Below are 26,014 nucleotides of genomic sequence, written 5' to 3' on the forward strand. Positions count from 1 at the left end.
GGGGTTCACAGGGATCTGGATTCTCTGGCTTGTTCGACAGGGAAGCCTGGAAGGGAACCAAGGTCAGGAGATAACGTGGGGATGTGAGGTCGCCCTGAGAAGTTGGGTATTTCATGATTGCTGTGCAGAGAGGGGCCCGGAGAGGGGCCCAGGGCGAGAATTCTGTTCAGTAAGTATTTAGTGCTAAGTATGCACTATGCTCCACTCTGGCGAGCAAAGCACTCAAGGACCCCAGACAGTAAGTATGGGAAGTCAGTTACGGGCCCTGTTAGCTACTGGGAAGTGCTGGAGAGAAAAGACAAATGGTGCAGGTTAGGGGGGTCTGGGGTGCTGTGTTGGTGGGGGCAGGTTGCAGTGTGAAATGGGTGATGGGGAGGGGGCATGAACGAGGAGAGGAAGACCAAGTGGATGTCTGGGGAAAGGGCGTCCAGGCAGCGTGCGTGCGTGCGTGCGCGCGTGTGTGTGTACGGAACAGCAAGGGGGCCGTGTGGCTGGAGGAGGGCGAGGCAGGGCAGGTGTGGAATGTGGACAGAGGCAGTGGGCAGGGTTGAGCCTCTAGAGCCTGTGGGCACTGGCTTCTCCCGAGTGAAGTGGGAGCCATGGGAAGATTCAGAGCAGAGGAGGGCCGAGACCTGATTTCCACCTTTATCCAGTCACTCTGGCTGCTCACTGACAATGGGTGGAGGAGACGAGGGCGGCATCCGCGAGGCCAGTTAGGAATTAGGCAGGCAAGAGACCTGGGTGCCTTGGTCCAGGGTGATGAGACATGGATACACAAAATACAAACACCCAGCAAGTGTGAGGGATATGGAGCAAGTGGGTTCTGGCTCTGGTTTGGTGGGGGGGGGGTCTGTCTTTTTATTGTGGTAGAATACACACAACATAAAATTTATCATCTTAACCATCTTTAAATGTGCAGTTCAGTGGTATTAAATGTCTTCACGTTGCTGTTCAACCATCACCACCATCCGTCGCCCCAGTAACTCTTTTCATCCATCTTGTAAACTGAAGCTCTGTACTCATCAAACACTGTCTCCGCATCCTCCCTCCCCCAGCCCCTGGCAGCCACCATTCTACTTTCTATCTCTATGAATTTGACTGCTCTAGGGACCTCATATAAGTGGAATCATCCAGTATTTGTCTTCTTGTGACTGGCTTATTTCATTTAGCATAATATCCTCAAGGTTCATCCATGTTGTAACATGTATCAGGACTGCCTTCCTTTTTTAATGCTGAATAATATTCCATTGTATAAACTACCACATTTTGTTGGTATATTCATCTGTCGACGGACACTTGGGTTGCTTCCACATCTTAGCTATCGTGAGTAATGCTGTGAGTAAAAATACCTCTTTGAGACCCTGCTTTCAATTCTTTTGGGTAGACACCCAGACCTGGAATTGCTGGATCATATGGTAATTATATTTTTAATTTTTTGCGGACCCTCCATACTGTTTTTCACAGCGGCTGTACCATTTTAGATCCCCACCAACAGTGCACAGGGGTTCCAGTTTTTCAACATCCTGACCAACTTGTTATTTTCTGTTTTTCTGGGTTTTGTTAGTTTTTAACACTAGCCATCCTACTCCGTGTGAGGTGGCATCTCACTGTAGTTTGGATGTGCATTTCCCTGATGATGAGTGATGCTGAGCATCTTTTCATGTCCTTGTTGGCCATTTGTATATCTATCTGCTTTGGAGAGATGTCCTGTCAGGTCCTTTAGCAATTTTTGAATCGGGTTGCTTGGTTTTGGTTGTTGAGTTTTAGGAGTTCTCTGTAGATTCTGGATATGAATCCCTCATCAGTTCTGTGTTTTGCAAATATTATTTTCCCGTTCTGTGGTTTGCCTTATTACTCTGTGGATGGTGTCTTTTGAAGCACAGAGTGTTGTCATTTTCAGGAAGTCCAGTTCGTTTATTTCTCTTCTTTTATTACCTGTGCCTTTGTTGTCAGATCCAAGAAATCATTGCCTGGCTCTGTTTGGAAGGTGCAGTTGACAGGACTGGCTGCAACGTTGGGTTGGGGTAGAAGAGACAGAGAGGGGTCAGGGCTTCTTGCTGCCTCTGAGGCTTTTGGCCTGGGCATAATGAGCTGCCCACGACTGGAGTGGAGTGAGTTAGGGGGAGAAACGAGGAGATCAGCTTTGGATACGTTAAGCTTGAGGTCCCAACTCAACGCCAAGTGGAGGTGACGTGGAGACAGTTGATGGCCAAGTCTGGTGTCGAGGAGAGAGATTTGGGCTGCAGATGACAACACAGGAGTCCTCAGCCTGTGGGAAGCAGAGGAAAGCCTGGCAGGAGGGAGGAAAGACGGTGGCAGACAAGTAGCAGAGTACGAAACCTTTTCTACCTGTGCCAGAATGGCCGGGATTGGTCCAGCATAAGGAAAAAGCCTGAAAACTTTCTCACACCTAGCGGGAGAGAGAGAGCAAAGCAAGCAGACGTCACCTCCTCGGCCCCTGATCAGAAGCCACCCCGGCCTGGTGGCTCATTTTTTGCGTGTGGGTTTGGGGGGTATGTGTGCCAGGCACTGGGGTGTGAGTGGCAAAATCGGGGGCCGAGGCTCAATCCGCTTTTCTGTCCCTGGCACCTGGCACCAAGCCGGGCCCCTGGAGAGTGTCTGGCAGCCAGAGGTCCTTGAATGAGTGAATGGAGTCCTGTGTGTTCCCTCTGGAACAGACAGGAAAGGTGTGTGGGTGGGAGGATGCCCAGCTGCATTTGGCAAAGTGTGATTCTTTAAGACTATTTTTATTGAAGTCAAGCAGACATACAGAAAGGTGCACGCATCATAAGAGGACCGCTCGATGAATTTTCAAAAGATAAACATGCCCGTGTGACAGTACCCAGATCAAGAAAAACACATGTCCAGCACCAGCCCCCCAAGACACCTGTGCCCCCTCCAGGCTCCACAAAGGGTGACCACCATCCCTAAGTCTCCTACGAGAGATTAACTTCACCTGTCTTTGTACTTTATTTACATACAAAGTGCTTTACATACATAAAAATGCTTTACATACATAAAAACTTATGTTCTCTTTTGTGCTGGCTTTGGGGGCTAGTATCTCAGCGATTTACCCATATTTTGTGAAGTTTTGGCTTGTTTTCTCTCCTGGCTGTTCAGTATGGATGGATTTATTTGTATTTGCTTATTTATCCATCCTCTTGTTAGTGAGCATTTGAGTAGTTTCCAGTTGAGGGCGGTTGCAAGTAACGCTTCCAGGAACATGACAGGTGCTCTGCGGTGAACAGTTAGCTGCATTTCTGATGATATGTACTTAACGGTGGAATTGCTGGTCACAGGGAAGGTGCAAGGTCAGCTTTGGTCTCTTACGCCAAAGAGTTTTTCCAAAGAGATTGTGCCAGGTTACTCTCCCACCCGTGGAACATGAAAGCTCTGATCGAATCACATCCTTGCTAACACTTGGTATTATCCTCTGTTTTTCTTGTTTTAAACCATTCAGAGGTATAGTGGCCCCACGTTGTACTTTTATTTTGCATTTATTTCCCTGCTGGATAATGAGATTGAGCGCCTCTTCACATGCTTATTAACTATATAGATAACGACTTGGATGACGTGTCTCTTAAAATTCGCCCCTTTTCCTAATGGGTTGCCTGTCCTGTTCTTATTGATTTCCCAGAGTTCTTTATATATTCTGGTTACAGATATCTTGTTTGCCATATATATTGCAAATATCTTCTTCCATGTGTAACTTCTTTTGATCAGTAAGAGGTAGAACCAGGAGTTTTAAGCCTCCAAGTCATTGATTTGAGCACAGCTCAAGCTCTCACCTGTCTGAGCCTCAGTTTCCCTCTCTCAACACTCTGCTAGGCTAGAGTGTTTAGCCTAGTGCTTGGTGTGTAAACGGAGCTGGGCCTGTTATTAGCACTTTTGCAGGGATGAAAGCCCTGAACTAAAACAGGCAAAAGTAGCCCCGTGGGGCTTTTCAGCATAAGTCATCCCTGTTTCTTGGGTCAGTTCTATAAATATCTATTAAGCATCTAGCAGTCACCGAGCTAGGGATTGCAAATATGGCAGTGAACAAGACCCAGTTCCTGCCCTTGGAGGAGGTTGCACCAGGGTGAGTTCAGGGGGCTGTGGGAGCCCAGAAGAACACTAAGCGGGCTAGGGCATCATGGAAGGCTTCCCAGAGTAGGCGAGCTTCATAGTAGAGTATACTTGGGTAAGCCTCTTCTGTTTAGGTGCACGCTTGGGTGCCTTCTGTGTACCAGGCCCTGGTTTCCTGTCAGGAATGATTGTGTCCCCAGGGGACACTTGGAGATAGTTTTGGCCGTCACCACTTGGGGAGGGGACGCTGCTGGCATCTAGTAAATAGAGGCCAGGGATGCTGCTATACAATGCACAGGACAGCCCCATAAGAAGAATTATCTGGCCCAAATGTCGATAGTGGTGAGGTTGGGGAACCTCTAGATGGACAATGCCAGCGCCACGTGAAATTATTATAAGAGAGATGAGCAGAGGATGTCGGAGAGGGCTTGAAGTGGGGGATGCTGAGGAAGGACGCGGATAAAGGAAATCACGGTGATGGGAGCTCAGGGCGTGCTCGGAGAGTCCACTCGTGTCTAGGCCAGGCCTGGAAAGGAGGTGTGAGAGGGCTGTGGGGACCAGACAGTTAAGGAGTGAACCTGTGTGTCTGCGCCGGGAGCCACAAGGCACTTGTGGCTGTTGAGCCCTCAAAATGTGGCTAATGCAGCTGAGGCACTGAATTTTCTATTAATATGATTTAAATTTAGATTTCAAAACAGAGAATCCATTCCATTCTTGGAGAACTTTTAAATATGTGTAGAACTATTCGGGGATGTGGATGTACTTTTCCATCTGTGAATTTTATGCACTTTAGCTACAGATCGGGTATTTCTACTGACAGTTAGTTGATCATCCAAATTGAGATGCACGGATGATAGAAGACACAGCCCCAATTCCAAAGAATTAGTACTAAGAAAGCAAGTAAATTGTCTCATTAATCACTTTTATATTGATTAATAATATTTTTGGATATACTGAGTGAAATAAAATCTATTTTGAAGTTTAAGTTCACCTTTTTCTTCTTACCTTTTTAATGTGGCTGCTGGAAAATTGACTTTCGCGTGTGGCTGACCTTGAACTTCTACTGGATGTTGCTGTTGTAAACCGTGGGGAGGAGCTGGAGCATGATGCCGAGGCTGAGGGCTCATGGAAAGGTTTAGACTGGGGGTGACGTGGTCAGGTTTCCGTGGCAGCTACACCCTCTGGCCACAGTGGCGAGAGAAGATTCCAGAGGACAGGTCAAGGCCAGCCATAGGGAGACCAAATAGCCTGGAAGGCCTGAGCTCTCGCCGCAGAGAGAAGCTGTGATGTCCCAGATGGGTAGTGTCCACGGCCAATCCATGAACAGGTGGCCAGGCTGGGCCCCCAGGGAGGAGGAGCGTTTGGGGAGACGTGGGCACATCCTGGGACTGACCAATCCTTCAAAGGGGCCTCACTGCTAAGAGCCGGTAGGAGAGACCTCGGCCGGTACAGGTCCACCTGTTCCTGGTGGCCACCGCTCCAGACACCCACCAGCCCCAGCCTGGCCTGCACCCCTACCCTGGCTGCTGCCTGCACCCCACTCAGGTTGGATACCCCACCTCTTGCTGCCTGGCCCTGCTCTCCGCTGCTTACCAGTCGTGCGACCCTGAGCAGGTGGCTTTCCCTCCCAGCGGGCCACCGGCTCTGCCTGGCCTCACCCGTGTTGTACAGAGAGTACAGGAGAGATTATAGGTGCTGACAGGTGACGGGTCTTCCTGGGCTGGGTCTTTTGGGGGATGACAGCATGGATCCCGGGGGGAGGAACATCTGGTACGTCCTCCAGTTTGCAGGGGTTTCCCATCTCTGATCCCTGCACTACGTTCCCATTTCACAGCTTTGGAAGCTGAAGCTCAGAGAGGCGAAGCAGCTTGCCCAGCATCACACGGCACAACAGAGGCAGGATTCTGATGAGGAGTCTGACCCTATAAGGTCCAAGGCCACCGCTCTCATGGCCATAGCTCAGTGTGTGCTGAAGGGCAGGACGCGGCACCTCTCTGAGCCTCAGCTTCCTCATCTGTCAAGTGGGGAGGGTGGCGATGCTGAGCACAGCCGATTGCCGTGTAGCGGTAGTAAGCTGAGTGCAGCAGCGCAGCGCCAGCCCGAGGCAGGGCCCCAGATGGCGGCTACTGTTTGTTGACTGATCTGCACGTAAGTCCTCACGGCAGCTCTCCACAGTGAGTGGCACGAGCCCACTTTTCAGGAGAGGAAACTGATGTGCAGCTAGTGAGAGCAAAGCTGGGGTCCCCACCAGCTCCTTGCCTCCAGAGCCCTTTCCTTCCCCCATCCTTGCCCTCATCCCGGAGTCCTGGCGTCACCTCCTGTGCATTAAAGGGCAGGTGGGCACCAGGATCCAGCTGGTCCTGTGTCCCGGATGACTGGGCATGAATGGGCACAGGGCAGCCTCCCCGGTGGTGTTTACAGAAGCTCCCCTTCCCTCTCCAGAGTTGCTCTCCCGCAGGACGTCTTCCTTTGCTAGGTGAGCAGCTTTGCTTTCGGAGAGCCAGAGTGCTTGGGCGGGAAGCTGACACGGAACGTGCCCAGGATGTGGCCAAATCCTAAAAGCCAGAGATGGCAGAGGCCTCAGAAGTCATCAGCCCCGGGTTTTGGTTGTCTAGCCTCAGTCTGCACATCTGGAAAATGGGAGGAATCGTCAGCTCGGCAAAAACAGTAACATCTGACAATACAGGGTTGGTGCAGACGGGGGAATTGCAGACCGTTGGCAGGAGGGTCTTTGGAAGGCACTTCTGCTGAAACGTAGAGGATGCCTGGCCCCCAAGCCAGCCGACTGCTTTTAGGTGGCTACTTAGAGTGGAGCCGTGCTTCTCAAGTTTTAATGTGCGTGGGGATGCCTGGGGGCTGGGTAAAATGCAGACTCTGATCCTGTACCTCTGGAGTGGGACTAGCAAGCTTCCAGGGAACCCTGCTGATGCATTATCAAGGCCGTGGGGTGCCTCTCACTCACCAGCACAAGGAGGCACGTCCCTTTGTGATGGGGCGTGTTGCGTCAAAGATGAAAATAGCCTAAATGTCCATCAGGAAGGCTTTGGCCAAATGAATGGTCAGCCATCCCTGCCGGGGATGCTCTGGAGCAATTAAAAACAGGGAGGGAGACCCATCGGGGTCCTGCACATTGATGTGTCTTGTCTGCCGAGAGGATGGCAGTACTCTCTGAGTGCCAGGGCTTTGCCTGTGTCATTAACTGGTGTGGCCCCGTGCTAGAACAGGGCCTGGCACACAGTAGGTGCTCAGGCAGTGTTTACTGAGTGACAGAATCAGTATGCTGACATGGGAAAATCTCCCCAACCTGGTGTGGCGTGAACCGCGCCAGTTTCAGGTTACGTGTGATCCAGGGCCTCTCAGCCCTAGCATTACCGACATTTGGGGCTGGATGATTCTTTGTGTTGGGTGCTGGGCATTGTAGCATCTCTGGCCTCTACCCATCAGATGACCCCTAGTTGTGACAGCTCAGACTGTCTCCAGACATTGCCAGTTTGCCCCAGAGGGGCAAAATCAGGCCCAGTTGAGATCTACTGTGTGATAGGACAGTATGTGGCTAGAAGGAGGAAGGGTGAATGGAAGGACGAAAGGATGGGTGTCAGGGAGGGTGGGAGAGAGGCCCTATGTGATTTCCATTCAGATATGATTTTGGCTGTAACTTCATTAGCAGGTTAGGGGGGCTCCTCCCTAAGATGATCGACAGCGGTTACCTCTTAGAAATGAGGGAAGAGGACAAGACTGGAGATTTTGCTCCAAGGAGACTTAAGCCTTTTCTATTATTTTTAAATATGGAGGTTATAACTGTGACTTGAGTAATTAAATAAATTTAAAAAACAGGGATGGTCCAGGGACCCACTTCTAGAGTGCAGGGATTTAGTGAGAGTACACACCGGAAGGGCTCAGCACAGCGCCTGCCACCTAGCAGAAGCGCAGTCGGAGGAAACCATTGTTGTTTTACTGTGTTGCATCCCTCTGGCAGCCCCTAAGCATATGAAGCAGTTAAGCTCCTCTTTCCATATGGGCAAACTTGAGCTCAGAGATGGGAAGGGACTTTCCCAAGGTCACACAGCAAAGTAGGAGCTAGGCTTGACTGGAAATCGGTCTTCATGGCTCTGATGTAGGGGCCACTTCTCCTCTGCCACCCTGTGTTCCCTGCCGGGCATCTGGACCTCCTGGTCATAACATGTGAGGCTGTGTGGGCTGCTTCAAGTCCCCCAGCTTGTTGATCACTTGATGTTCGCCAGCCCAACTGGCACCCAGGAAGCGGGCAAGGCCAGAGGTGGCAGGGCTGTAGCCTGTGGCAGTTGCACTGTGGTTTGGCCCAGCAGCTCTGGGAGGACTGCCAAGGATGTGGAGCCTGTGATGGAGGACCTTGGCGGAGACAGTCCCTGTAGGTGGGTGCTGGCTGCCGGCCCTGTGCAGCTGCAGAGTCGTACTGCTCCTCTCCTGCTCAAACACCTGCCATGGCTCCCTAGTACCCAAGTCGAAATTTCCTTCCTTGTTGAGTTAGCATTCCATGCCCTGCAAAAGATTCTCTATGACATTGCTAGATTCCAAATGCTGATACTGGTAGTGATAATAATAGTAACAATAATAATAACAGGGCCTAGAGTACCTACTGTTTGGTAGGCATGGTACAGAGTGCTTTTCATGCATTATCTTATTTAACTCTTACACAAGCCCTGTGGCACTGCTGCAAGTCTGATTCTCATTGTACAGAGGAGGAAACTGATGTGCACAGAAGTTAAGCGTCTTGCCCAGGGTCACGTAGCTCATGGCCCCGCCAGGATCTGCAGCCTGACTCCAGAGGCAGGCTCTTAACCAGGAGGCCAGCCTGAACCAGCGTGATGCCAGCAGGGAGGAGCCTGGGTCGGGGTGTCTGGAGAGCTGGGCCCAGGCCCGGCTGCACCATGACCTTGCTGTGTGACCTTGGCCAGACTCTCTGGGCTTTCACCAGGCTTCCTCCCAGGCCAGCTCTACATTCCGAGGCTTAAGGTCTCAATACTGTGCAACAAACCTAGAAATCACCCAATTTCTTTTTTCCATTCTTTTATTTTACATCACACTATTGATAAATATACACTGTAAAATAGTTAGAAAATTCAGAGGGAAAAAAGGAGAAATTAATGAAGCTCCAGTTAGCAGTTTAGGGTATACCTTTCTGGAGTATTTTCTCAACATAAATGTCTACCAGAGTGGACTCAGATGACCTTTTTATCACCTAACATCACATCCCAGATGACCCATAGGGTGATGAATCCTTCTTTTTTTACAGTCATATCCATAAAAAAATAACAGGTCTGTTATTGTTGTACTGTGGAGTATTTAATTAGGGTGTCCAGTTAGAGATGATGATAAATTAAGAGCTGGCATTTACTGCAATCCTCCTCTTGCCGGGTCCTGCCCTGAGTACTTGCCTCAGTGGTCATCACAGCAACCCTCTGAGGTGGGCAGTTCAGCCCCATTTTACAGATGAGGAAACAGGCTGTTGACGTTAACCCGGCCCAGGTCTCCTGGCCTGTCCTTGGCAGAGCCGGGTGCGGCCCCAGCCCCTCCCGAGCCCTCCATGCAGGCCCTTTAACCACTGGGCCACCCTGCCGTGTGCCTCACCTCCCGTGTTCTCAGATGCCCTTTGTCTGTGAGGTGGGTGCGCTGTGACTGTCCAAGGAAAGGGGATGAAGTGGCTGCCCATTGAGCCCAGTGTGTGGAGAGGTGACACATGAGGTATACAGCCAGAGCTCAATAGATGCTCCTCTCAAAGCAGAAGTTGCAGTAGGATTTCTCAGGGCAGGTGGAGACAGAATCACTCCAGGAGGAGTGGGGCTTTGTGGGACCCATTTCCACCACTCCACATGGATTTCCTCAAGGGACTCGCAGCAGCCTCTGCTGTCAAGAGCGGGGGTGTTTTGGGGGGTGTCCCAAGCTCCCCGGCTCCTGGGTACAGTGTGAACAGAACTGTGTTCTCAATTTAGGGTTTGCAGATACCCGGGTTTAGTCTGGAGGGATCCCAAGACCCAGGGCTGAGATTAGGTATGTGAGGCACTTGACTTGGGTACAGAGTTTAAGGGGGTGCCCCAAAGCCCCGCAATCAAGATAAATACTATTTTAATGCCAATTAAAAAAAAATCAAAACCAACAGGTGAACCTTGAAAACACTATGCTAAAGGAAAGAAGCGAAAGACCCCGTTTTATGTTATTCCGTTTATATGAAACGTTCAGAAGAGGCAGATCCATAGAGACAGAAAGTATTGGGTTGGCCATAAAGTTTGTTCGGGTTTTCCCCTAAAATGTTGTGGAAAAACCAGAACGAACTTTTGTGCCAACCCAATAGATTAGTGGTTGCCAGGGGCTGGGGGGAGGAGGGGTAGGGGGTGTAGCTTGAGTGCGGGGCTTCTCCGTGGGGTGATGAAGATATTCTAAAGTTGATCGTGGTGATGTTTGCACAACTCTGTGCGCGAAAAACCGTTGAATTGTACGCTCTAAATAGGTGAATTTACAATAGATGAATTAGAGCTCAGTAAAGCCGTTAGCAAAAAAAAAATCTAAATCGATGAAAAACTATCCATGATGAACAATAAGTCCACATTTTAAACAAAGACAGGATCAGTATTACTGATTTGTTTGCCTTTTGCCTCAGGCTCTAATACAGCTTAGCATAGCGCCATTATTTATCCTATTTAAAAATGTGATGTTTTGTTCGTCATTGTTTTGGGGCACTCGTTTCTAAACATTGCATTAAAATGTTATTGATCTTGATTACTGAGTTGGGGGCACCCCCTTAAATTTTGTGGTCAAGGCCTCATCATCCCGGCCCTGCCAGGCAAACCTCTCGCTCTCCGTTGGGTGGCCAGGCGCTCCCTGGCCACTTTCTCCCTTCTGGCTCCCATTGGGCAGATGAGGCCGGTGAGGCCCATGGCAAGAAAGGCTGTGAGTTTGCCTGGCGTGAGGCTAGAGTGGGGTCTCCGTATCACCTCCTCTGGCCCAGAGCATTTGGCCTCTTGGCCACCTTCTTCCCTCTGTCCTCTGTCTCCTCTCCTTTGAGGTGGTCTCTGGATCCCCCGGCACCTCTCACCTGGCCTCCAGCCCTCGCCTTCTAAGCCATCCTAATCCTACCCTAGAAAAAGCTGTGTCCACCCCCAGAGCCCCAACCTCACCAGCACTCACCACTTCTCACTGCCCCCAGGATAACCCCAAGCTCCTTACTTACAGCCTGGGCCCCGCCAACCTCCTTTCCCCACCCTCCTGCCCCCCATTGCTGACTTCTGTCTCACAGGTTCGTGTGGAACCCATATTTATCCAAGAGCTACAGCATCAGCCCCAGCCCTCTGTGCTTTCTCACAGTTAAGCCTCCATCTCACTTAAATCCTTGCCGCAGCCTTGCTAGTAAGAGTTGGTGGACCCATTTTACAGATGAGGAAACTGAGGCCCAGGGAGAGGAGAGGACACCACTAGGGGCCTGGAGCAGAGGCAGGTGTACACCCGGGCCGACTGACCACATACCTGGGACTCTGTCCTCTGCTGGCAACGGAGATGCACACGCCTTGTCCTGCTTCCCCTCAGGGCCCTGTGTGCAGTGTCTGAGGCCAAGGTCACCCCCACTCCGGTCCCTGATGTCCTCCGCCCACTTTTGACTGGAGTTACTCTCCAAGGTCATGTGCTGGCATGTGAGGCCAGCATGGGTGGACGTCCCATGCCTTTCATAATAGTTCTATTGTCTCTGATTTTTATTTATTTATTTTAAAAAATTATTTATTTATTTTTTTGCCCGTGCCACACAGCATGCGGGATCTTAGTTCCCCGACCAGGGATCCAACCTGGGCCCCCTGCAGTGGAAGCACAGAGTCTTAACCACTGGACCGCCAGGGAAGTCCCTTTTATTTTTTTAAATAAAATGAAAACAGCTAAACCACACCCCAGAATATGCCATTGAGCTTTTCCTGGTACACACCCTTCCCATGCTCTTGTTCGATGGTGGAGCAGGGAAATGGGCAGGGAGAGGGAGGAATGGGAGCCCAGGGGCCCTCCTGAGGCCGGGGTGTAGCTCCTGGCTCCCGAGTCACAGTCTTTGGTTCCCAGGGGCCTGGGAATCTGGATAGAAAAAAAATGACATATTTATTTATACTAATTAACATCTCTAGGCATCAGTGTAGGTGACAGATGGCAATCATAGTAGTAGCAGCAGTACCTGGGCCTTGGTCACCGATAGAAACCATATGTATCTTCATATCCTATTCCTGTTGCCGCAGACACCTCTACCCATCACAACACGCAAATGACAGTCGTTATGAGGCCCACCCCTCCATCTGGTTATTCATGGCTTTAATCAAGCAGCATATAGGTGACAGTATCACAGCATCTTCATCAGTGTGTTCTTAGCCAGACTCGACTATAAATGGTTTCCTTTTACTCCTACGTAATTGATTCCATGTAAAAACACTCTTCTGGGAAGGGGTCCATAGGTTTCACCAGTTGGCCTAGGGGGTCCATGGCAGCGGAAAGGTCAAAGACCCCATTGGGTGTGGGTTCAAGTCCTGAGAGCACGGCAGCCGCTTCCCCAGTCGGCATTTCTTCTTTGTGCCCTGATCAGAGAGGTGCTTTCTCCCTCCGGGTTGTGGGAGAGTCAGTGATGGTGCTGGATGCTGCCCCCTGCGGGGTCCGTCCGGCTGACCATTGGATGTGGCCCTGGGAGCTCTAGCACCCGGATGTGCACGCCCCCTGTCCCGGGGTCCATCCCCCTGTGGGTGGCTTGTCTGTCTGTCCTGTTGTCTGTTGCCCTGACACTCCTCACTGGCAGACCTGCATGTCTCCTAAGAAACGATGTCACTAAGCTCACGCTGTGTGCCAGCCTCACCACAGCCCACCAGGTGGGTGCGCTTTGCACCCTTATTCTGGAGAGGAGGCAAGTAAGGCCCAGAAAGCAGAAGTCGCTGGCTCAGGGTCACACAGCTGGTGGGGGGGTGAGCCCAGATTGCACCTGGGCCTGTCCGGCTCTTGGCCTCCATGCCGGGACCACTGCAGTTCCCGAGCCCGGCCAGTAAATAGCCCTCAAATGCTGAATTCAGTGCCCCACGCAGTGTTTCATAGCTCAGGGGGAGGGGCAGCGCTCGGTAAATGCAGATCCCTGGGCTCCGTCGGGGAACTTCCAAATCAGAATATTTGGGGGCAGGACCCAGGAATCTGTCTTTTAAGAACTTCAGGTGATTCTGATACGCGCAGAGGTTTCGAACCACCTTGAAGGGGAGAAATAACAGTGACGCAGTAACAAAGCTCTGAGCACTATCCGTTCGTGTTAGCATCCACAGATGAGAAAACTGAGGTACAGAGGAGTTAGGTAACATCACTCTTTACCTCCCCTGCTCCAACCAAGGCTGCATTGCTAGTAACCACCAGAACCAGGACTCCAAGCCCAGTGTGTACAACTTCCATTACGGTGCTCATCTCATCCCCCCACCCCTACTTCTGGAAGCTTCTAGACGGAGGAATGGAGATAGGTCGTGTGTGTGTGTGTGTGTGTGTGTGTGTGTGTGTGTGGTGTGTTGTGTGGCGTGGGCGAAGGAAGCCCGCCTTGCAAGGTCACCCTGGCCCTTTCCTGTTTATACTCTATCAGGCAGGGGCCTGTGTGTTCCCGAACAGGAAGCCCAGAGGGAGGGCTGCACCAGGCGCTGGGGGCAAGGCTGGGACATGGGAGCCAAGAGGCTGAACTGGTTACTGCCCCGGGCAGCTGCATGACCTTGGACGTGCATCACCCCCATCCGTGAGTTGGGCAAGGTAGAGGTTTGGGGGTGATGGTTAAAAGCTTGGCTTCTGGCATCAGACAGAGCTGGGTTCCACTTCAGGCTCAGACTGTTCCTGTCTGTGCGACCTCGGGCTGCACACTTCACCTCTCTGAGCCTCAGCTTCCGCCTCTGTCAAACGGGGCTAATAAGCGGGCTTCCCCCTACTCCCCGGGGTTGTTAGAGGCAAAATGCACAGCAAAGTGCCAGGCACACCCAAGTCTCTCTCCTTAAATCTTTACTTGGCAACAGGCCAGACACCGGCTGGTTCCGTGGACACATGTGCGTTTCTTTTTCTAAAAAATATAAAATATTTTCCCGAGTTGTCCATTTTTCTCACCAGAGGCCGGCTGCCTGAGTCCTCCCACTAGGCCTTCCGAGATTGGGCCCAGAACCCGAACGTACACCGGCTTCCAGGGTCACCCACGGCATTTGCATTTTGTGGTTTTGTCCCAGTTCCCCTGGGAGCTCATACAGAGCAGGGCCCACGATGGCCTGAGGGACGCATCGAGGTTGCCACCTGATTTCGTAAGTAGTCTCGGCCGGAAGCCAGCCATTTGCGTTCCTGGCTGTGTTGTTTCTGGCTGCTTTCACGGTGCAGAGGCAGAGTGGGTAGCTGTCACAGACCCTCTGACCCACGGGGCCAAAATCATTGGCTTCCCGGCCCTTCACAGAAGTTTGCCAACCCCGCCTCACCGGGCCACGGGCTTCTTCGTCTTCGGGTTCCTTCCAGTCTTCATCCGCGTGCTGTGATGACAACGATCGTGATATTCAGAGCTAACGTTTTTGCACGTCTGTGCTGGGCACAGTGAAGTCACAGAATTCCTCATGACTCTCTTGGTCCCAAGTGTTACTCCCGTTTCTCAGGTGGCAACACTGAGGCTTGGGGAGATGGACTGACGCAGGACACCCAGCCTCTGAGTACAAGAGCCAAGAAGTAACCTCCGCCCTCATCACTCCCCACCCTCAGCTTGTGCCAGCAGGGTGCTGAACTGGGCCTCTGAGAGGGAGGCAGGGTGGCACGTGGGGGTCCAGCTTTGATCATTTTAGGTTAAAAAAAAATGCAAAGCTCACCAGGAAAGAGAGAGGTCTAGGAGCACGGGCTATGGAGAGAGAGGGAGATTTGGGTTTTCCTTCTATCTCCCCTGCTTACCAGCTGTGTGGCCTTGGGCAGGTGAACCTACCTCTCTGAGCCCCAGTAAAGAGGTGGTTAATAAGGGAGAGTCAGATGGGGTCATGGACAGGATAGTGAGGACAAAATTCCGTGATATATGTAAAACCCTTAGCTCAGTACCTGGTGCACAGAAAGTGCTTGGTAAGCATGAGCTAATATCTTGAAGGCCGCGCTCCAGCCTGGGTTTTCCTTTTTCCTCTTGAGCCACCCCGTGGTGTTTCTTATGCTCAAGCCTCATCCAGAACCTCAGAATTATTCTTTTGCCTTTTCCTCTTGCCCCATTGGATTCTGGCAGGCTCTTCTTGGCTGGCTTCCCTCTGGAGTGGGTTGGAGGTCTCTGATCCCCAGGGATCCTGAAGGGGGAACTCCCGTCTTCCCTACTGACCTACTCCGCTCGGGAGGCTTGGGGCAGTGAGGTCTGAGGTCGGGAGGCTTGGGGCAGTGAGGTCGCAGGGCCCAACGGGGTAGGTGGTCGCCATGGTGATGGAATGTTTGGGAGCTGGTCCCCGCTGAGAGGGCCTGCAAGGCTGATAGCTGAGCTTGGGCATGTGGCTACCAGGTACCCCTCCAAGGCTCCTCTGCAAGTGCCCATGACCTGCCCCCTGAGCTGGCGTCCTGTGCTTCAGCCCACCACACCTGCCCCCCAATCTTGGGAACCTCTTGATCTGCCGAGCTTGGAGAAAACATGCAGAATTGGAAAGTTCAAATGAGTCTGACCCCTTAGGGTATGTCTTCCCCTCCCACCGGGGGTCATTACACAATCACAATCGTGATTATCTGACATGCTGGTTTCCTGGATCCCCACTAGAACATCATCTCCGTAAGGGCAGAGGCCTTGGTGTGCCTCCCTTAACGTGTTCCAGCATCTACTTCCAAGCATAATACTGCTCAGTAAACATTTGGGGAATGAATGAATCCAGCCTAAGGGCATCTTGAAGACTGACCAGCCCCCTCCCCTCCCCTTCCTTCCAGTGGTCATTCAGGGCAGCCCATGGGTCAGTGGGAAGGGAGCGAAGTCCTCTCCCATCCTCTCCTGCTGCCCCCATTTTATGAGCCATGTGACACGAGACCAAGGATGTTATTGCTAAGACAGAACCAGATTTGGAAACTGGCTTTCCCTCTTAGTAAGGCACACTTGCTATGGGCCAGGTTCTGTTCTAACATGTTCTAACATTTATACTTCCCAATACTCGTATGAGGCTAGTTCCACATTTACACTGGCCACATTTCTAGTGCGCTGGTGCCATACGTGAGCCTCCTAGGAGGTATTGTTGTCATCTCCATTTTACAGAAGGAAACTGAGGCTCAGAGAGGTTAAGTGACTTGCCGAGATCACACAGCCAGTAACTGGTGGAGCCAGGATTTGAGCCCAAGCAGTCTGACCCCCTACAATGGCTGGCATACAATTCAAAAAATACTAGCCATTTTATTATTATATAGATCAAGGTAATATCACAACACCATGTGTTTTTTTTTTAAAATAAATTTATTTATTTTTGGCTGCGTTGGGTCTTTATTGCTGCGCACGGGCTTTTCTCTAGTTGCTGAGAGTGGGGGCTACTCTTCGTTGCGGTGCGCGGGCTTCTCATTACAGTGGCTTCTCTTGTTGCAGAACACGGGCTCTAGGCGCGTGGGCTTCAGCAGTTGTGGCTCGTGGGCTCCAGAGCGCAGGCTCAGTAGTGGTGGCGCGCGGACTTAGTTGCTCTGCCGCATGTGGGATCTTCCCAGACCAGGGCTTGAACCCAGGTCTCCTGCATTAGCAGGCGGATTCTTAACCACTGCGCCACCAGGGAAGCCCAACACCATGTGTTTTTAGGAGAAAAATATTATCACCTACCACCCCTGTGGCATTTTGAGTCTGTTCCCTTCTCATTTTTCGTACATGGGGTTTGTGTTTGCTGATTAGTTCGGTTGACTTGGCGGTTTCGCTTTTTGGCATAGTCATGCTTACCCTGCACCCCCATGGGCCCTTGTCATCCGTAAATTGGAGAACCAAGGCGCCTCCTCTCCACTCCGCCCTGCCATTGAGTTATTGTGAGGATAAAATGAGGTAGCAGTGTGGAACACCCTTGGGTCTGGTATTAGATATACAGTGGTGCTTAATGAATGCTGATGTTCCTCCTACAAGAAAAGGAGGGCTCAATGACCCCTCCCCATGCCTCTCATGTGTCTGCCAAGTCTGCATTATCGAGTAGAACTTTGTGTGTATGATGGGAATATTCTAGATCAGGGGCCTGAAAACTTTTTCTATAAATGACCAGGTAGTAAATATTTCAGGTTTTGGGGAACACGTAGAATTTTTCTTATTGCTGCTGCTTCCCCCTCCCCCTCCCCCCCCCAGCCCCGCCCCACGTCCTCTTCCTCCTCTTTCCCTTAAAAAAAAAAATATATATATAAGTCATTCTTGGGCTTCCCTGGTGGCGCGGTGGTTGAGAGTCCGCCTGCTGATTCAGGGGACATGGGTTCGTGCCCCGGTCCGGGAAGATCCCACATGCCGCAGAGCGGCTGGGCCCATGAGCCATGGCCGCTGAGCCTGCGCGTAGGGCCATCATGTGCTGACTCCTTCCTAAATCTGCTCTGCCCAGTATTGTATGTATACCAGCCCCCCAGGGGGCCACTGGGCTCTTGAATTGTGACCAGTGCCAATGAGGAGCTGGATTTTAAATTTTATTTAATTTTACTTTATTTATTTATTTTTAATTAATTAAATTAAATTAATTTTATTTTATTTTGGCTGCGTTGGGTCTTTGTTGCTGCGCACCGGCTTTCTCTAGTTGCGGTGAGCAGGGGCTACTCTTCGTTGAGGTGCGTGGGCTTCTCATTGCGGTGGCTCCTCTTGTTGTGGCACACAGGCTCAGTAGTTATGGCTCACAGGCTCTTGAGTGCAGGCTCAGTAGTTGCGGTACACGGGCTTAGTTGCTCCATGGCATGTGGGATCTTCCTTGACCAGGGCTCGAACCCGTGTCCCCTGCATTGGCAGGTGGATTCTTAACCACTGCGCCACCAGAGAGGTCCCCATTTTACTTCATTTAAATTTAAATACTGATCTGTGGCTAATGAGTCATGTCGGAATCTTGGCATCGCAGCTCTGAGTGACTGAAGGCTCTGACAGCCCTGTTTCACCGCCCTGAAAGGGGCCGTGGGAGCTGCCTGCCTGGCAGGCCTCTTGAACTCTCTGGCATTTCAAGGGCCGCCTGAGGGCAGCTGGGCCTGAGCCATCTCGTCTCCGGAAAAGCTTCAAGGGCCCCGGTCCCTAATTGTGTTTGTTGTTGTTATTCCGAGAACCAGGCTTCTCTTCACTGGCCACCCATATGCCCTGGGAATGCCAGGCCTGTGTATTCTGTAGCTGGGAGGAGGGGGAGGGTCTGGGAACCCTTCTCCTGGGGTTAGTATAATAATCCCTGGTGTTTCAGGGAGAGGAAAAAAAAACTGTATAGAGCCAGGGAGAGAGCGAATAGGAAGGGAAAGAGGACCCCCAAAATGGTCCTATGCCCAATGTATTTGCATCATGGCACAAATAAAATAATTGCTGAGGTTTTTGAGTATTTGCTATTGTCTTGTTTAAACCTCCCAAGAGCCCATTTTACAGCATAGGAAAACCGAGGCTCAGAAGAACAACAATCTACCTAGTCAGGGAATCATTCAACTCCAGAGCTGCATCTTTAAACCCCCCCCACCCCACCTCTTGGGCTGGGACTAAGCAGAGGGAAGTTGAGCCTCAGACTCTGTGACTCTGTGAAGAGATTTTTGCTCCCAAGCCTCAATTTTCACATCTGTAAAATGGGAGAAGGCGAGAATTGGACTAAAAATCTGCCACCCACCCCCTCCGCCAGTAAATGGTAAGGACATTGTAGTGACATGTACACCAGGATCCCCTTGGTTCCACATCAGCCAGGCTTCATGCCAGACTGTGGATGTGGATGGCGATCCTGGTTCCCTGGGTCAGTTGCTCCTCCTCTTAGTGTCATTTCCTCACCTGTAAAATTGGGAGTACCGTACTTTCCTCGTTGGGAGATTAAATGGCACAAGGCACTCACAGCAGGCATTTGGTCAGTGTTAGGTGGCAGTGGTGGCATGGCATTTTCCAACTCCAGGGGTTGCCATATTTGTCATGGGCTGGGTACGCAGTGCCCTTTGGAGTTGAGCAGTGCACAGCCTGTTCAACCATACCCAGCAGTTCCAGATGGTGATTAGTGGTACAGTGGTGGTGGTTGTTGCTTCTTGTTATATTTACTTTTCCTGAAGTCCGAGGTCCCTGGGCCAAGAAGAAGGGAGAGCCCGGTTGTAAGAGACCCATTACTTCCTAAGGCAACAGTGCCTTAGCTCAGGTTCTCCGCTCCCACCTCTCTACCAGTTCACTGGCAGAGTTCACTCTGCAGTGGGCCAGTTCACTCCCTGGCTGAATCAGTGAATTTAGACCCCAGTTTCAACATCTTGGGCTGAGGTGGCCTGTCCCTGCCTTGCCGCTCGTCCCCCAGAGTCACTGTTGGGCACCCTTGGGAAGCCCAGCATCCCCTCTGCCCCTCCGAGGGGGCCCAGCCCCTCTCCATAGCACCCACCCCTAATGCACCTAATGCAGCGTCTCTTCTGCCTCTGCAGGGCTCAGCCCGTGGAGAGTCTTAGCAAGCAGCCACGAGGGCTAGATCCCAGGGATGAGAGCGTCCAGGGGAGGTAAGTGCTTCCCAAAGGTCCCCCAGAGACCCGGCTCCTCCAGGGAGGGATAGCCCCCAGCCTCCTGATTCGGGCAGCCGAGAAAACTCCCCCAGGCAGCTCTCTCCTCTGTTAGAAATCCAGTGCCAGACAAAGCTGGATCCCAGCAGCGTGGAGAGGGCAGGCCTCTGCTCTTCCTCGTCCCTTAGGAAAATGATTCTCCTGGTGATGGGAGAAGGCTGAGTCCCAGAGCAGGCAGGACTTACCCAGCATCAGTGAGCAGATTCGAGGCACGGCCAGTCAAACCCTCTGCCTGCCGCCTTCCAGCATCAGTGTTCTTGGTGTGCTTGCTTTGCCCTTCACACAAAAGCTCCCTGAACCTCATAATAGCTCCCCGAGAAAGGGATCTTATCATCCCCCCTTTTGTGGAGGAGAAAACAGAAGCTCAGAGAGGCGAAGTCCCTTGTCCAGCTCTCCAGCTGGCAAGTGGCAGGGGCTGGATTTGAACCTGGGGCTGTAAGACTCCAAGTCTGAGGGTCTTAGCCACCATCCTCACTGCCAGGATGCTGGGACACCTCCCTTGACAGTGTCCAACAGGGTGGTGGGGACGGAGGGCAGGCCGGAGTCCCCTGGCCCTTCCTGGAATGGGCGGAGTCTGATTCTGTGTGGTCAGGAAGCCACCTTCTGCTTTGTAGGCTCCCAGCTGCTTTCCCTCTGCCAAGTGGCCCTGCCTTTGCTTCTCAAGGCATCCTCCAGGTCTGTGCAGCCTCCTCCTCACGGCTGACTTGCCCGCTTTGAGCTGTTTTCTCCTGGCGACTGAGATGAGTCCTTCACTGGGTGCTGTCCAAGGACAGTGAACAGCTCAGCCTCAGCCTGCTCTGATCCAGGCCGGCCACTCCAGCCATGCCATCCATCTCGGGCAAGTTGCCTCTTCTCTCTGAGCTGCTTGCTGGGCAGGAGGCATCCCTACCCCAGAGGTGGCGGAGAGGATCCCGCTACGTGAGGCATGGAATGAGCTTTAGCAGAGGACGTGCTCAGTAAATGTAAAAACACACAACTCAGTGCTTTGTTTTGAAGTACTGTAGCCAGATGAATGCTCAGTATTAAGCAAAACTCATGAGTTGATAACATTTTTTTTTTTTTTTTGGTTTTTGTGGTACACGGACCTCTCACTGCCATGGCCTCTCCCGCCGCGGGGCACAGGCTCCGGACGCACAGGCTCAGCGGCCACGGCCCACGGGCCCAGCCGCTCTGCGGCACGCGGGATCCTCCCAGACCAGGGCACGAACCCGCGTCCCCCGCATCGGCAGGCGGACCCCCAACCACTGCGCCACCAGGGAAGCCCCAAGTTGATAACATTTTAAAACATTTTGTCTAACCCTTCTTCCAGGCCTTTTCCCCTGGTATTTAGTATCCAAATCACTTCCAACCCCAAACAGAAGCTCGAAGAGTACGTAAACACACACAGACACACACACAGACACACACACACACACACACACAGACACACACCACACACACACACACGGGCTGGCACACTGTGTCTATCCTTTTTGGAAACCACTTTCCCAAATTATCCCCTTTTCTCCCTTTCTGTGCAGCCCCCATCGCCATCTGTTCCCCCAAAGCTTCAGTCTCTCACTCCCCACCAAGCGTCAGGAAGAAAGGGTGATTGTACTAATTCAAGCTAAAGTGTGATTGACAGTCCCCCAGGGTTTTGACACTGAAATAATAATCATTGGCAGAATTCTACTCTCAGGTCTAAGGGGAGAATTTCAGTGAGCATTTAAAGAGGCCGAGGGCTCCACAGAGGGATTTCTAAGGGAGTTTGTGTCCTGTCCAGCCTGCCTTCCCCCGAAAGTAGTCCTGGAATTAGATTTCCCCATGCCAGACATGAATCCAGTGTACACATGAACTGCCAACAGTTTCAGCAGCATATGATAGGCTCAGGTTTCTGGGGGAGAGGGTCCCCAGCTGTTTTCTGATGCTCAGAGAAGCCAGCAACCCCCGGATGAGACTCATCTTTGCTTTGTCAGTTGCTTCTAGAACCCTCACAGCAGCCTTTGAGGTCAGTGGATCCACCCCTCTTTGCAGCTGAGGAAACTGTGGCTTAGATGGAGGAAGTGACTCTCCCAAAGACACATGGTCAGGAAATGCTAGGGCCTCTTAGCAGTTTCGACCCCAGGCCCCGAGGCTGTGGGCTTCTTCAGCTTTGATGTTTATTTTCCACTTGCTATGGCCTGAGGGGCCACAGGCAGCCCAGGCCCTCGTGGGTGGATTGGTCCAGCTGCCAACCGGGTCCTTTGGTGGTTTCGGCTGAACCTCCCATCCAAAGAAGAAAGCCGCCTCCCACTCCTTTCCCTCCAGACCCTGTCCCATTTGCCAAGCCACCTGAAGCCCCCCGTCATGCTGGGCTCTTTCCTGCCTGTGACTTTGCACTGGCCTGTTCCCTTTGCCAGGAACTCCCTTCTCTCTCTTCTCCACCTGGCTGTTCAAAACTCTTCCCTGTCCGCTGCTCAGAACTCGGCACAAGGGCTGCCTCCTACAGGAAGCCTTCCCTCACCTACACAGGTCGAACCTGTCACCCCCTCCCTAGTGTGGGTCCACAGAATGAGTAGACTCGGGGGGCTGAGGCTGTGTCTCTTAACTCCATAGCCCAACTCCCACACACAGTAGGAACTCATGAAATGTTGGGGTAAATGAATAACCAGTCAGTGATCATGGCTAATATTCTTTCGAATGCTCCCTCTGTGCCGGGCACATTCTTAAGTTCTTAAAGGGGGTCATTTAATGTTCATCATAGCCCTTTGAGGTGGACACTCCTAGACCCATTTTATAGATGAGGCTCAGAGAAGTGAAGTCTGTTGCCCAGGCTCACACAGCCACACAGGAAGTGGCAGAGCTGGGATTGGAACCCAGGTCTGTCTGACTCCTTGAATGCCCAGAGACCTCAAGCCCTCACTTGGATTCTAGAAAGAGGTGAGAGGGGAAACGAAGGTTCTGAAACACAGCAGGGGGTGAGGCAGAGAAGGGCTGGGTGGTCGGAGGTGGGCTGTCTGTCCAGCATCTGGGTCTGCACCTTTTGCGTTGGGCTGAGGTTGCATAATCAAAGGGCCTTGAGGGTGAATTGGGGAGGAGGACAGATCTGACATTTGAGTGACTAGAGAAGGGGTGGCTGGGCTGGGTGGACCCCTACTTTTTGAAACCAGCCCCTACCTAAAGAATTGGCATTGAGGTCTCATCATCTTTATTAGTGACATTTGGGAGGGGTGAGGAGCTAGGCTCAGGGTCATAATTCGTGTCCTAAGTCATCCCCTCCCCCTGTTCGCACGTCACCCCCCCAGTCTGAGCATCCCCAAGTCTCCTCAGGACACGGGCAGGCGCCTCCTGACTCACCTCCCCGCCTCCATTCCCACCCCTGCAGGCCCTCTCCCCAGGGGCTGCCCTTAGAGTAAGTCCAGCTCCTTCCCCATCCCCTGAGGACACGCCTGGCAGCTGCACCCCATCTTCCCCTTCCCTCCCCTCCAGCCCCAGAAGCCTCCTCTCAGGTTCTTGAACACGCCAAACCCTCTCCCATCTTGGGGTTTTGCACTTTCCGTTCCCTCTGCCTGGAGCACCCTTCCCACACATTTTCACACCGCCAGCTCCCTCTCATCCAGGTCTCAACTTGGACGTCACCTCCTCCAAGAAGTCCTTCTTAATCTCCCTCTTCCTTCCCCTTCTTGATCTCTCTCGTGGTGTCCAGCTTATTTCTTTGCAAGCCATTGTCACGGCCTGGCGGTAGCTTGTGTACCGTCCACATCCCCCACTCGGTTGTAAGCTCCTTGAGGCCAGAGGCCTGGCTGTCTCGTCCACTGTCCTGTCTCCAGCCTCGAGCAGGTGCCTGACACCTTTTATTGCTTCTGAGTGAAGACTGAATGGATGGACAGCGATTCTGGAAGAAGCCCAGGCCAGGATATTGTGCACCTTCTGAAAAGCCTCTCCTGCAGAGGCAGACTGTGGTCACTCAGAGCAGACACAGAGCCGGCTGATGAGCCTGCTGGCCTGGGTCAAAATCATGGACCCTGGCTTGGCCTCCTTCCGGCGGGACAACTGTAAACAGTCCCTCTGTACCTTGGTTTCCTCCTCTCTGTACCATAACCATTTCCTAGCACTTACTCCGTGCCAGGCCCCGCTCATTGGACCCAAGCACGTTCTGTAAATATTTGTTAAGCATCTACTAGGGGCCAGGCACCGTGCTAGGAGCTGGGGAGACAGCCGTGAACAAAACAGGCAAAACTCATGTCTTTATCAAACGAGTGTGCTGCTGAAATCTGATGTTCTGGTGCTTTATTATTTTCACATTGTAAGGAATTTCACATTAATGTATTTCAAGAAAGTCCATTTTTGAAAGCATTATTACTCTTTGCATTTATCAGTTGGGGAAACTGAGGCATTGAGTGGTTAAGGAACTGGGCAAGATCTCGCAGCTAGGAAGCAGCCAGGAGGGATTTGAACCCAGGCCGCCGGGCCCCCTGAGATAATAGTAGCAGCTACACTTAGGGTCGTTGGAGGATCTCATGAGTTAAGATGGATGCAGTGCCCTGCAGCGTTCTGCTCTGAACGTCAGCACCCTCATATTGCCGCTCTTGGGGTCTGGATGGTAAAGCGCCTGCAGTCTGTCAGGCCTCCCTGACCGCCCGTGTCCCTCTCTCTCCCCAGATGTGAGCCCGGCGGGGCTCCCGCCCACCTGTCGCTGAAGCGCGCCCCCCGCCCTGGGCCCAGCATGCGCCTGTCGGCGCGGAGGGCACTGCTGGCAGCCGGCCTCGCCCTGGCCTTGCTGCTGGCAGTCCAGATGGGGCAGCAGGTGCTGGAGTGCCGGGCGGCGCTGGGGGGCCCCCGGGGCCCCCGGCGTACCATGCGGCCGGAGCAGGAGGACCTGGTGATGGTGAGCACGGACCACGTGGAGTACCGCTATGGCAAGGCCATGCCGCTCATCTTCGTGGGGGGCGTGCCCCGGAGTGGCACCACGCTCATGCGTGCGATGCTGGACGCCCACCCCGAGGTGCGCTGCGGGGAGGAGACCCGCATCATCCCCCGCGTGCTGGCCATGCGCCAGGCCTGGTCCAAGTCGGGCCGGGAGAAGCTGCGGCTGGACGAGGCGGGTGTGACAGACGAGGTGCTGGACGCCGCCATGCAGGCCTTCATCCTGGAGGTGATCGCCAAGCACGGAGAGCCGGCCCGCATCCTCTGCAACAAAGACCCCTTCACGCTCAAGTCCTCTGTCTACCTGTCGCGCCTGTTCCCCAACTCCAAGTTCCTGTTGATGGTGCGGGACGGCCGGGCCTCCGTGCACTCCATGATCACCCGCAAGGTCACCATTGCCGGCTTCGACCTCAGCAGCTACCGTGACTGCCTCGCCAAGTGGAACAAGGCCATTGAGGTGATGTATGCCCAGTGCATGGAGGTGGGCAAGGACAAGTGCCTGCCCGTGTACTACGAGCAGCTGGTGCTGCACCCCCGGCGCTCCCTCAAGCTCATCCTCGACTTCCTCGGCATCTCCTGGAGCGACGCCGTCCTGCACCATGAGGACCTCATCGGCAAGCCCGGCGGCGTCTCCCTGTCCAAGTGAGTGGAGCCCCCACCTCCCGCTCAGACCCCTGGTCCCGGAGTCAGAGGCACTCAGTGGGAAGGTCAGCTCTGCCCCTCTAGGCTGTGTGGCCTTGGGCAAGTCACTGTGCCTCTCTGAGCCTCCTCTGTTGTACTGGAGAAGATCTGGGAAGAGAGCAGTTAAGAGCACAGCCTTGAACCAGATCTCCCACCTCATAGCTCCGTGGCATTGAATAAGTCTCTGTACCTCTCTGAATTTCGGCTTTATTAACCAAAACATGGGGCAGTCGTTCCTCTCCAGACTGTGAATATGCTTTGTAGTGAGCTGTAGCAGGTAAAGGTTGAGAGTTTAGTTTCTGGAACCAGGCTGTCTGGGTTTGAATCCCAGGTCTGCCACTTTTTAGCTGTGTGACCTTGAGCAAGTAATTCTCCCTCTCTGTGCTTTCATTTCCTCATCTGTAGCATAGGGATAGAATCGACCTATGTTCACGTGTGAACATCAGATGGGTTAATACACGTTAGGTGGTTTATTCCCGTTATCATCGTTTCAGTGTTGATCTTGCTTTTGTTGGAATATGCATCAGGCTCACCTTCAGTCTCATTTATTGAGTGTCTGCTGTGTGGCCAGCACTGAGTGAAGCCACAAACAATCATTATTCCTTTAATCCCCACAGCCACCTAGAACGTAGGAACTGCTCTTATCCCCATTTTACAAATGGAGAAACTGAGTCTCAGGAAGGTTACTGGCCTAAGGCCACACAGCTAG

General features: G+C 52.4%; 1 protein-coding gene across 7 annotated transcripts in view; it reads left to right on the plus strand.

The window, feature by feature from the left end:
- TPST2 (tyrosylprotein sulfotransferase 2) overlaps positions 1–26,014 on the plus strand; it is a 59,300-nt gene that overhangs the window by 16,454 nt on the left and 16,832 nt on the right. For 3 of the 7 annotated variants that reach the window (XM_059039515.2, XM_059039517.2, XM_067016129.1), the window contains exons 2-3: positions 19,609–19,680; positions 24,361–25,266. In XM_059039515.2, coding sequence (XP_058895498.1) covers positions 24,425–25,266 — 842 coding nt within the window. In that variant the 5' untranslated portion in view covers positions 19,609–19,680; positions 24,361–24,424. Of the gene's footprint in view, positions 1–13,669; positions 13,817–19,608; positions 19,681–24,360; positions 25,267–26,014 lie in introns of all 7 variants that reach the window. The other 4 variants (XM_067016128.1, XM_059039518.2, XM_067016130.1 and 1 more) reach the window with 2 other exon arrangements.

Source organism: Kogia breviceps, chromosome 15 (assembly GCF_026419965.1).
Source record: "Kogia breviceps isolate mKogBre1 chromosome 15, mKogBre1 haplotype 1, whole genome shotgun sequence".
Taxonomy (NCBI): Eukaryota; Metazoa; Chordata; class Mammalia; order Artiodactyla; family Physeteridae; genus Kogia; species Kogia breviceps.